At 35.3% G+C, this 12,015-nt stretch overlaps 1 protein-coding gene across 1 annotated transcript in view; it reads right to left on the bottom strand.

Moving 5' to 3' along the window:
- Nucleotides 1-6,918: 6,918 nt before the first annotated feature.
- The window catches only part of LOC111188555 (antigen WC1.1-like), a 29,359-nt gene continuing 24,262 nt past the window's right edge, over nucleotides 6,919-12,015 (bottom strand). Inside the window, exons 32-40 of the mRNA XM_049474217.1 lie at nucleotides 11,137-11,199; nucleotides 9,824-9,886; nucleotides 9,442-9,504; nucleotides 9,297-9,347; nucleotides 8,971-9,048; nucleotides 8,307-8,369; nucleotides 8,145-8,207; nucleotides 7,983-8,045; nucleotides 6,919-7,644 (exon numbers count right to left, since the gene is read on the bottom strand). Of these exons, the coding sequence (XP_049330174.1) occupies nucleotides 7,529-7,644; nucleotides 7,983-8,045; nucleotides 8,145-8,207; nucleotides 8,307-8,369; nucleotides 8,971-9,048; nucleotides 9,297-9,347; nucleotides 9,442-9,504; nucleotides 9,824-9,886; nucleotides 11,137-11,199 (623 nt within the window). The 3' untranslated portion in view covers nucleotides 6,919-7,528. The remainder of the gene's footprint in view (nucleotides 7,645-7,982; nucleotides 8,046-8,144; nucleotides 8,208-8,306; nucleotides 8,370-8,970; nucleotides 9,049-9,296; nucleotides 9,348-9,441; nucleotides 9,505-9,823; nucleotides 9,887-11,136; nucleotides 11,200-12,015) is intronic.

The following is a 12,015-nucleotide window of genomic DNA, read 5'->3' as shown; positions in this document are numbered from 1 at the left end:
TCAGTAAAATAATCTATTAATTAACAGATATTTGAATGGATAAACATATAAGAAGTGAAACTTCTTGTTGGTTATTAATATAAATATAAACACTAATCACTTCACCCTCTGTTTAATAAGAAGCAGTTAGTGCACAGTTATAAAATCAGCTTTGTACAAATGACCAATCATCACTAAACACTGTACTTAACTTTGGAACTCTTACAACATACAGTTATTAATAACTGATCATTAAAAAAACTCTTAATTAACTTAATTAACCAGAGAGTGTAATCAATGTTTTGTTAACTTGAGAATTATTTATCATGCTTAATGTAATGTTATTTATCTTGCTTTTTTATCCTTTTAAAATCTATAACTCATCACAGCACTGTAAATGATCAATTTTGTTAAACTTTAGGAAAATCCTAATAAAAAAAAATTATTAATTATTTTTGAAAATGAAATGAAAATAAACACACTCTGTTAGTGATCGTTGGAGGTAAATAAACACAGCAGCACAGTTTAGAGCTGTCACTGATTAAACACACTGACTGAACCTGTTTATTCACAGATAAAGTGAATCAGGTGTGTGAGAGCAGAGATATGACCAGACTGTGCTGGACATCACCAGACCTTCAGACCTAGAATGGAGTAACCGTGATGTAGTGTGTTATCTATTATAATGAGTAATATTAGTTTATTTTTAAGAAGTGAGATCAGCGTACCTGAACAGGTGACTCCAGCATCGTAAGCATGAGAAGTGCAGTATCGTGCAGTCATATCTGAATTAAAATTACATTTATTCAGTGAAGACTCTGATCCTCTACAGTTCACAAATCCCATCAATATGGATCCTGATCCAGGACCAAACTGATTCATATTCAGAGCCTCTCCACAGCCCAGCTCTCTACACACCACTCCAGCATCTGTCAAATCCCAGCTATGATAACACACTGTTCCCCACTGATCATCACGATGAACCTCCACTCTCCCAGCACAGCGACTCCCACCATCCACCAACCTCACACTCACCTCTGTACAACAGAGAGAGAGAGAGAGATTTTTACCAACCATTACATATTTATTTATTAGCTAAACAAATATTTTGTTAACTTTTTTAAATTCTTTCAATAAATAGGAAAATGACTAACAAAATTAATAAATGATAAAAGTTTAATATAAACATACTTGCATACATACAAACGTGAATATATCAGATTTTTGTAAATTTATCTGAATTTATTTCTACATTTTGATCTTATATTCTATAGTTCACTTACCCTTACCAGCTGTGGAGAGTGTGATTGTGGAGGACAGAAGAATGAGAAGCACACAGCTGTCCATCTCCCTCTGACCTGCACACACTCCGTTCAACTCAGCAGCAGAACAAGCTTCACCTCCACTCCCCCAGAGAGACTGAAGAACCTGAGAGAGAGAGAGACAGAGAGAGAGAGAGAGAGAGACCCCACAGCCGCCAATCACACTCACTATGACCTTATTAGAAAGAGGAGAGGAAATCATCAAACATTTTCAGTGACAAATCAGAGGAGGCATTTTTTTATTTCTCCATATTTATCAAAAGTGCGTCAGCACAATCCCTCCTCTCTCTATATAGCTGTGAGAGAGTGTGTGTGTGTGTGTGTGTGTGTGTACAGGAGACTGAATTTAGAGACAGGAAACACTCCAATGTAAAACAGCTTTAATGTTGCACCTGCAGAGAGCTGATCCATACACTGATAAAGATTCTCCTAGCACATATTTACACACACAGTCGTACTGTGAGGGCTCATATAAAATAAACACATATTTACCACTCTTTAAACTTTATGACACATTAAACTAAATAGAATAAGTTTTTTTTTATTAAGGTAGGTGTAGTTTTCTTTATGATTTTGTTATGCAGAGAACGCTGTGAAAGAAAATCAGGATTAATAAAGAAATAGAGAACAAACTATAATTTACATACATAATAAACATACCAATAAAAAAAGTATTTTTAATTATAATAATACATTGTAACACTCATATTTTACATTATAAAGAGTTCTTAATAACGCTGTACAGAATCAGTGTATCAGTAACTGCAGTACTACAAATTCTCCACTAGATGGCAGATAGAGCATTTTTAATGTCTATGTTCAGGCCTGTAAAGTGTCTCTTTATCTTTACTGATCTGCTGATGATACTGATGGTTTCTATCAGATCTACAGAGATGTATCTTGTAGCTCATCTCTCCTCCTGTGTCTTTCAGAACATAATGAATTAGTGTTAGAATGGATTCTACATTATGTTGGATGTGCAGTGCAGGAATGTTGATCTATGTTTGAAGGACTGCAGGTGGCGCTATGGGCCGCTGACGGCTTGTACTCATATAAATACAGTTAATTCTATAAAACTGCTGCTTGTGTTATTCTGCACTACAGTGATGAACTTATGATCTGTGTCCATTTGCACAACTTTGACCTCTGACCTTTCTGATCCACAGGCTGTTTCTGTGCACAGGGTTGCCAAATCCTAATATTTTCTCACTTTTACTTGTATTTTCAGTGAACAAGAAGCTGTTGTGTGTCTAAAGCCCAGGTGTTTTGTGGTTTGTGTGTGAATTTCTGTGTTGATATGAATAAAGGTTTCTGTACATTTAGTTTGTTTAAAAAGTGAGGCCTATGTACATATGCTTTATAGGTTAATGGGCGATGTAGATCTGGCTGAAACTTTGAAATCAACATTGTATTTTTATTAAATATATGTGTGTAAATTGCTTTGTTGATATGAGTAAAAGATCCTGACTTTTAGCTCCACTTAGTTTAGTAAAAACGATATATGCAAAGAATGATGTGGGTAATAACATGTCTTCCAGAGGTTAATCTAGCCGAAATTTTGCTCTGAACATCAGGTTGTTATTATATGTTTGTATGTGATTTTTGTGTTGATATGACCAAAGGATCCTGACTTTTGTACACTTAGTTTGTTAAAAAAAACGAGGCATTTGAACATTTTCTTTATAGGTTAATTGGCACTGTAGAGCCTCCTGAAAGCATATCTGGCTGAAACATTGAAATCTACATCGTATTGTTATTACATATATGTGTGTATATTTCTGTGTTGATGTGAACAAAGGTTTTTGATTTCTGTACATTTAGCTTTGAAAAAATGAGATCTGTGAACATACGCTACACAGGTTACTGGACACTGTAGAGTCTCCCAAAGGTCATTCTTGCTCAAACTTTCCCTTTTCAGTCTAGATTATTTGGTCATTACATGAATGTGTGCAAATATCTGTGTTGATATAACTAAAGCTTCCTAAGCTTTGTACATTTAAGTTAAGTAAAAAACAAATCCTCTCTGCTTATTTTACTATCCTTCTTTCACTTTGTTCTTTAATGGTCAGGACCGCACAGGACCACCACAGAGCAGCTATTATTTGAATATAATGGGTCATTTTCAGCTCTGCACTGCAACTGACCAGGCGGTAATCAGTTAGTGTGTGTTGTGCTGGTACCAGTGGACCAGATACATCACCGTCCCATGATTTTTGGCATGCATGATGTAAATAAGAAAAAGCTAGATGGCCATCATTTTACTAATAAAAGTTTATTATTTTTTAATACAAAGTACAACTACTGAGTTATAATAACAACAATATATACCAATCTAACAATCTATATATTACATATAAAATCAAATACAATATAACTTTAAGTCAGATCACTGTTGTTTGAGTCCAATTTTATGGATTAGTGAGACTAATTTAATGTAATTTAACCATAAATAAAGCCTTGAAACACTCTTTATAAGAGTACTTACATCGGGCCTTAGATCTACTGCACAACTATAATTTCTTTCAGCTGTTTTATTCAGACTGGCCTGCCTGGAGCCAAGATACAGAAGATACTAATAAAAATCTACAGTAGTTTAAGACATGAAAATGAAGCAAATAACTTTCATCATTTTACAAACATAAAATGTTTTGCAGTGTTCTGTTATTTATGGCAGTGACTCCAAACCCTGGGCCTAGAGGCCCCCCTGCCCTGCACATTTTAGTGTTTACCTGCACACAACACACTAATCAGATAATGATCAAGCACTTCCTCCTCTTAAGATCAAGTGTTAAGATTAGAAAACCATTAACATTTGCACAGCAGCGGGTGATCCAGGTCCAGCATTGAAAACCACTGATAAAGCAGGAAAATATTAAAATAACATTAGCTTTATTGTAATAATAACTTTAATTTTGCCCCAAAAATTGTCAGTGCGTCTTATAATCTGGTGCGCCTTATGTATGAATTTTACCAGTCAAAAATTGTACTGTAATGATCAGCAAAGTTATATAGCAAGCTGTATATAACGCTTATAGCGCTGTGCAGGAGTTTCAGTTTAGTTCCCAGCACGGAGCCTAGAGAAGTATTAGCATGAGCCACTAACCGTGCTAAGTGCAAGTCTTTCGCCACTCAGAGGGGAGTATTATGCGCCTGTAGTCCGCTTCTAATGATATGGGGGTTGGGGGGCTGCTGCTGTTCTCCTTCAGTTGTTTACCGACCTGTGTTTCAGAACTTTCGAATCGGACAGTTCTTTGCGCCTGACTCTCTGGCTGAAACTCCTCCCTCTTTGACTAGGTCTGCCTAACAACAGAGCGATCTATATTTTGATTGGCTCAACGACAGTACATTATAATATACAGCCGATGGATTGGCAAGCGTGAGAAGTACCATGTGTGGCGTGTGAGCGTGTGAACTCGCTGAGGTGAGTGTGTCACACGCTCAAAGCGTGAGACTTGAGAACACTGGTTACCACATACCATCATGAGAAAGGTCTGCCATCATCTGCATGATCAGGTGATTTCCACTGTGAGAACGACATATTAAACTATAACTTACTTAAAATTGTTAAATAAATAATCAGTTTTTTGTTAAATAAATAATAATAAGATATAAAAAATACTAATAAAATACAGTAAAATGTAATAAACAAATCAATAACACTTAAATATGTAGAGTCATTTTACAACAATGAATTTGGAGGTGTTGGCACTATGCCAGCCAGCAGGTGGCAGCACCATCAGACAGCAGGTGTCAGATATCAGAAATAAAAAGGGTAAATATTCACTAAAATGAGCTCAGTGTAAATCTCCAGTCTACTCTGGACAGACTTGTTGTCTTTATTTGCACATTAGTGAAAATCCACATGAGTGTAGTGCTGCCTAAATCTGCTCCCCATCCAGACTGTAAGAGGAATAATGCAGAGTTTCTATGAGCTTTACTGAACATCACAGTCTAAACCAGGGGTCCTCAAACTACGGCCCGCGGGCCGCATACGGCCCCCTGCGCTCATTTGACCGGCCCCTTTAGCTCCAACAGCAGTACCTGCTCCCTGGCCCCTCACGCAAGCAGCATTAGCTATACGGGGGGAAAAAAACAGTAAAAAAAAATGACAATTGGCCATCGAGTGTCTCCGTAGACAGATGAAAAAAAACAGAAGGCTATTTCCCACGGTAATCAGACAACATACTACCACTCGCTCTGTGCTGTTCGCATGAGCTCTGAGACTCACATCTGACGGAATGTCGAGGAAAAGAAAAATCGACTCTGAGTGCAGGGTATTTAATCAACAGTGGACCTCTGACTACCTTTTTGTGCAATGTAAAGAAAAGGCTGTTTGTCTCATATGCCAGGAGTCAGTCGCCGTGTTTAAGGAATACAACCTGCGCCGCCATTATGAATCGCGCCATAAAGACAAGTTCGGCTGTCTGACGGGGCAGGTGAGGACAGACAAAATAGCAAAACTGAAACATGTGTTGGAGACTCAGCAAAATTCTTTTATAAAGCAAAAACACCTAAATATATCATCAGTTCGAGCTAGCTTTCAAGTGGCCAAGCTAATAGCTAGCAGTGGAAAGCCGTTCACCGACGGAGAGTTTGTAAAACAGTGCCTGACGGCGGTTGTCAAGGAGGCGGACCTGTTCAGCGCGGTGAGTCTATCCGCACCCACAGTTACACAGAGAGTAGAAGAAATGGGCGACAATTTGCACCTTCAACTGCAAACTCAGACAAAAAGACTTTGCTCCTTTTCACTGGCTCTTGACAAAAGCAACGTATGCGTGACACGGCGCAACTGTTGATTTTCATCCGCGGAATTATGATAAGTTCGAAGTCACAGAGGAGCTTGCTGGACTACAAAGCATCAAGGGAACGACAACAGGAGAGGACATCTACAGGAAAGTTCACCAAACGGTGGCGGATTTAGATCTGGACTGGGCTAAATTAGTGAGTGTTACCACGGATGGTGCGCTTTGAAGTAAAACTGGGTCTCCTCCTTAAACATGTGAAGGAGAAAAAATTCTGCCATTTTCCCACTACACAGAGTAACAAACATGGAACCTGACATTGACAGTCTTGTCAGCCAGAAGCAGGCTCACAGTTCACATTAACTTATGGAAAAGCATGTTGAGGTAGGATAATGGAAATTATTACTTAATAAATCATTAAAATGTCTGCATTGTGAATTACACATATAGCATATATTATGCAACCAGTATCACATGATAAATAGTTTTTAATGTTTATTTTTAGTCCGGCCCCCCAGAAGACTGAAGAACAGTGAGCTGGCCCTTTAGTTTAAAAGTTTGAGGACCCCTGGTCTAAACTCTGACTCCAGAAGCCATGTGGAGTCTGGAGATTTACACTGAGTAACCTGCCTGGAGTCTAGTACTCTAATACTGTAAAACTGAAATTATGCAGATTTTAATAAGTTTAGCTTTATCATTACAACAGGAGATACATCTTAGAAGTGAAGACAAAATAAAAATAACTTTAAAACTTATAATATTGCATGTGTTCATTTGTAATAAAGGGTCTACAGTCTTTAACAATTAAATATTATTTAGACATATTCACATTAGTTTTATCAGAACATTTTATAACAAAACAGAAAAAATGGAAAATTGGAAAATAGCATTATATATATATATTAAAAAAAAGTACAATCCTTAAAATAAACACTTTTCACTGAAGTTCAAGTCACTGTCAAGTATATGTCACAGAACCTTTACATAACTGTACCATATTCTTTTAGGATTGCATTGATAAGTCTTGAAAGCAAGACTTTTATTTTTAGTTTATTTTATCACTATAAACAAATATGCAAATAAAATCAACAGGCACTTATTTTTATGATTAGTTAATTAAATAATTAGAATATTAAGTACATGATAATCACCAATCAATCCTTCAGTTTGTATTTGAGTGTTTGATAAAAAAAAAACACAAAAAGCTGCTGATTTAAAAAATCAACACTGATCAAAAAGTTATCTCTCACCAACAGAGGATCAACAGAGGATCCTCTTAAACTAATTAATTTCTTACCAAAACATATTTCTCTACTTTACCATTATAAACACAAAAAACACTATCAGAGTTTTAAACTATGATTCATTTTGCAGCTTTTAAGGCAACAAAAGTTTTCATAAAGATAAAAACATAAAAATAAACACATTTTAAAAGCTTGAATAAACTAAATATTTTTGCATGTATGAACTTTGATCTATAACAGATCATTTGTTGTGTCTGAAGAGGTTTGAATGTAATTTCCTGAGGAAGGACAGTGGGTGTGGTCTCTCAGTCACATGATTAATCTCTGTCTGAGGCTCCTCCTTCACGTCTTCATAATCTGTGAGATAAAAGAGTCTCAAAATCTCAGATTCTCTTTTACAGAAAAAATACATATATAAGAACAAACCAACATATTTAATCAGATTTTTCTCACTATTAATTAAAACATCATTATAATACTGTGATCTGTTTTGTGTATTAGAGGGTTTTTAGATCCAGTTTAACTCAAATTCTGTTTCTTTAAACATTTTCTTTACTTTTCCTCATTAAAATAATGAAGATCCTGATTTGTAATCATGTGACGTGAGTAAAGTAAACATGTTTTATGTCAATAAAATCACTTAAACCCCTCCACACATCTGTAATGTAGCAGTGAACACAAGCTCCGCCCCTCACCTTTAACTCCTCCCACGTCCTGTTCAGCAGTAATGACATCATCATAGTCCACTGGTGTTTCCCCTGCACCAACATTAGAAGATCCGTTACACCAGGAACTTAATATTTTTCCAGTGTTGAACCTAATTTTAAAATGATTTCTCTACATGAATAAAATCTTACTGGTCATAATGGTGGAGTTTGGTTCAGTGGGAACAGCATCATCATAGTTATCTGACACGTCTTCTGTCAGAATGTAGAGATAAATGTCATTAAATCAGCTTCAGTATCATCAGTGACTGTGTTCATGCTGGAGATTACAGTACTGTTACATTATAAACATACCTGTTACATCAGCTGACTTCTGATCAACACTGATGACATCATCATAATTCTCTGCGGCATCATCTAAAATAAAATACATTTAAAAGACATTTAAAACATATAAATGCACTTTTTGGACAGCTGTGTTTCTAATGAGTTTCAGACAGAACCACTTAACATGGTGATTTATCAACCCTTAGGAGCCCTAAAAAACCTACAGTGTAAAATTTGAGGGTCCCTGAAAAATATTTTTTTAAATACATGTTGGAAAACCTTTGCCTATCTTTGTTACTCCATATTACTCATAATTTAATGGGTATTTATTTCCCTTTCCCATGTTTAAAATTGTGTGTTTAAAAGCTTGTTAAACATGAAAATACAAGTGTAGAAGTGAGATTTGGGGAGTGTTTTAAAGAGCCATTCCAGTGATATCAGCTTCTGTACTAAAGGTTTTACAGATTCTGAGATATCTGAATCACTTGGGTAAGATCATAGTGAATCTCCATTGTTGTTTGGTATTACACACACTGCTGAAATCTGGTCTTGGTCTCGAGAACAGTCTCTACATTCATTTCACTTTTTAGATAAAAAAAGAGCTCTTAGAAATTTACTCAGGATCAGTTCAGTTCAATCTCAGGTAAGTCAGCTGCAGTTTTCACTAACAATGTAAAATGTAAAAACACACCTGCTTCACTATCAGGGATCTGCTCAGCAGTGATGACATCATCATAGCTCTCGGCTAACTCCTCTTTTTCTGCATCACCTGAATCAAATAAAAGCATAAAGTCTATATACACAGATTAATTTAATATAAAGATTAAATGTAAAGAAAAAATCAATGCAACAAATCACTGTTAAATCAATAATTTTAGAATTAAATCAACACTGTTTGTGTTAAATTAACATTTATTTAAAAAAAAAAAAACACAATCTAACTATAAAACACTAGAACATTTAACACTGGGAAATTTAATGTGAGGAGATTTATTATTAACACACTCTTTAGATCACCTGTGATGACATCATCATAGCTCTCTGCTGTATCCTCCTTTTCTGCTTCACCTAAATTAAATTAAATTAAACTGTCTTTATAAACAGAGCACAAAATTTGTACACTACAGATAAAATCAGGAGATTAATTAAGAAAATAACTCACTTATCAGATCACTGATGATGACATCATCATAATATTCTGTCTTTACTCCAATCAAAGACTTTTCTAGAACAAAACGACAGAATCTTTTATTACAATTAATTATATTTGGGGAAAAAAATAAAAATAACGGCTTTATTGTAGTTAATTTTAAATTAAGTAAAAAACATGAAATCAGTGGAAACAGGCTGTTATTAATATGATGCAATTATGAAGAAAGGACGCCTGTTGAAATGAAATTATTCTTATACTGTGTCTACTTTATTTAATCAGATAAATAAAGTAGACACAGTATAAGAATCATTTCATTCTAAAACAGAAGGGAACTACAAACATTATAGAAAAATCACATAAACTCAACCTGGATCAAAAGACTCTTTCTCACCTGAGAGAAGCTCCTCATCCACATCCTCATATCCTGAATGCTGATCTTCAGAGAGGATACTTCCTGTTAGAGGAGATCAGAACAGTCCTGTTCACCTTCATCAAAATCAGCACTGAATCATAAAGGTTTTCAGAGCAGCAGCAGCTCCTGTATTAAACCAGGGCTGTTAAACACAAGACCTTCTGCATCTAAAGCAGTTACTGTCAGTGACATTAGCAGCGTAATATCAGATTTTATGCTTTCTGCTCTGAATTCTTTCTCAGCAGGATAATAAATAAATAAATAAATAACTCAGAATTAAACAGAATGAAACATGTTCAGAATGCAGTCTCTGAGTGTTATGATCTCTGTTAAATGAGCTGATTACAGGTAATAACTCAGTTCAGCCACTAGAGGGCACTCACACACAACACTCAAACACAGGTCCAGAACAAACCAGCACATATGAAGAGTAGCAGCTCTTCTACCAGCCCAGGGGTGGGTAATTAATTTCCCCAATTTGTCCACATTAGAAATAGGAACGATTTAAAAGGGCCAGACTAATATACATATAATTTATAATAACTCTTTTATATAAAATAAAACAGTAAATGAAGCATTACAATGATACAATAAATTATGGTGGATTATACATTTTTAAATAAACATGTAATGTAAATTTGTATGTTTTATTTAGCCTGTTTTGGGCTTGGGCACGTGCATTAAAGTAAGGCTGAATATCTGATATGGAAATGCAGAGGACAGCACACAAGTAATCAAATCTGTTTTATGAACAACTGTATATAGAAGTTTGGTATCCCATTACTTCAAAATGATGCAGTAATGCAGTCACTTGAAACATTTATCTTGAGTACAAGAGAAAGAGATCTTTAAGAATGTAGTGGTGTGATATAATAACCCTTTCATTTTCCTGTTTTTTGCTGAAAACATACAATTAGAAATGATGTTCAAGACTTCAGGTGTATCATTTGATAGCCATTTGATTTGCTTGTTTTATAGGACTCCAACCATTTCAAAAACGTTACACTGTTCTACAGATAAGTAGTTGTGTTTCTGGTGTATATTTGTTGATTATACCGGGTTATATCATTTTTATTCAGCTGTAAAACTCGTTTCTGTTCCATTTTTAGTCTCTGCACGAGAAGCGCGAGCCTCTGTTCCTCCTGGTCCGCTGTGCACGCGGCTACCGTAATACACCGTATAGACGCGCATAAGAGTTTTCGGAGCTTCATATTTGGTATTAAATATGAATGTTGTATTATTATTATAATTATTTTCTAAATAGCTAATGTAACAGAAACTGATCTTCTTACCTGAGAGAAGCTCCTCATCCACATCCTCATATCCTGATTGTTGACCTTCAGAGAGCATTCTTCCTGTTAGAGGAGATCAGAACAGTCTCAAATCACGTTCAGATTACAGAACCTCCCACAAGCCTCTGAATAACAACTTCAGTAATTACACTCACTTTATTTTATTTTAAATATAAATCCATCTGTTCTGTCTGTCTCACTAATCCACATATTGGCCCAACCTTATATGTCACCAGATAAATGAGACTGCACTTCAGGTCATTAATCATAAAAATGTATTTTATTCTTTTTAAATACTTAAAATATGTTCCTGTGACTTTCTAAATGTGGTAGAAATCAGCAATGTAATTCAATCACATAGATTTTCTAATTGGTAGATTATATAAGGGAAAACATGAATTAATAGGTAAATATTCATATATCTGATTTGACTGACAAAATGCTGAGTTTATTACAGAACTAGTATAGATATAGTATAGAACTAGAGCTGTACAGGGGGCTCAGAGAGCAGGGGAGAGTGTTTGATTGTGTTTGTATTTTTTTTTGACAGTGAAGATCATTAAAATAAATTGTAACTATTAATAACATTAAAACTATTTTTGCTTTTTAAAAAAAAAAAACACATCCACACTGGCTCACTCACAAGCTCACTCAATTGTTCACTGTCTGATGTAGACCGTGTCCCAAATCCTGTATTAAGCCCTAGGGGGACACTTCACCTCACTTCTCTTTACCTGTATTGGACACTGCTGCTTAAATGCTAAATACTGCAGTTATATAAGTGAGATTTCACTCCAAATCTAAACTTTTTTTTTTTTTTTCATTTTCTGCTAGGTTGTCTTGATGCAGAATAAAGTAAGGGGCAAATTAAGTGATTAT

This window comes from Astyanax mexicanus, chromosome 2 (assembly GCF_023375975.1).
Source record: "Astyanax mexicanus isolate ESR-SI-001 chromosome 2, AstMex3_surface, whole genome shotgun sequence".
In the NCBI taxonomy this organism is placed as follows: Eukaryota; Metazoa; Chordata; class Actinopteri; order Characiformes; family Acestrorhamphidae; genus Astyanax; species Astyanax mexicanus.
Note: the sequence above shows the minus strand (reverse complement) of the source record. Positions and strands in the feature narration are given on the sequence as shown.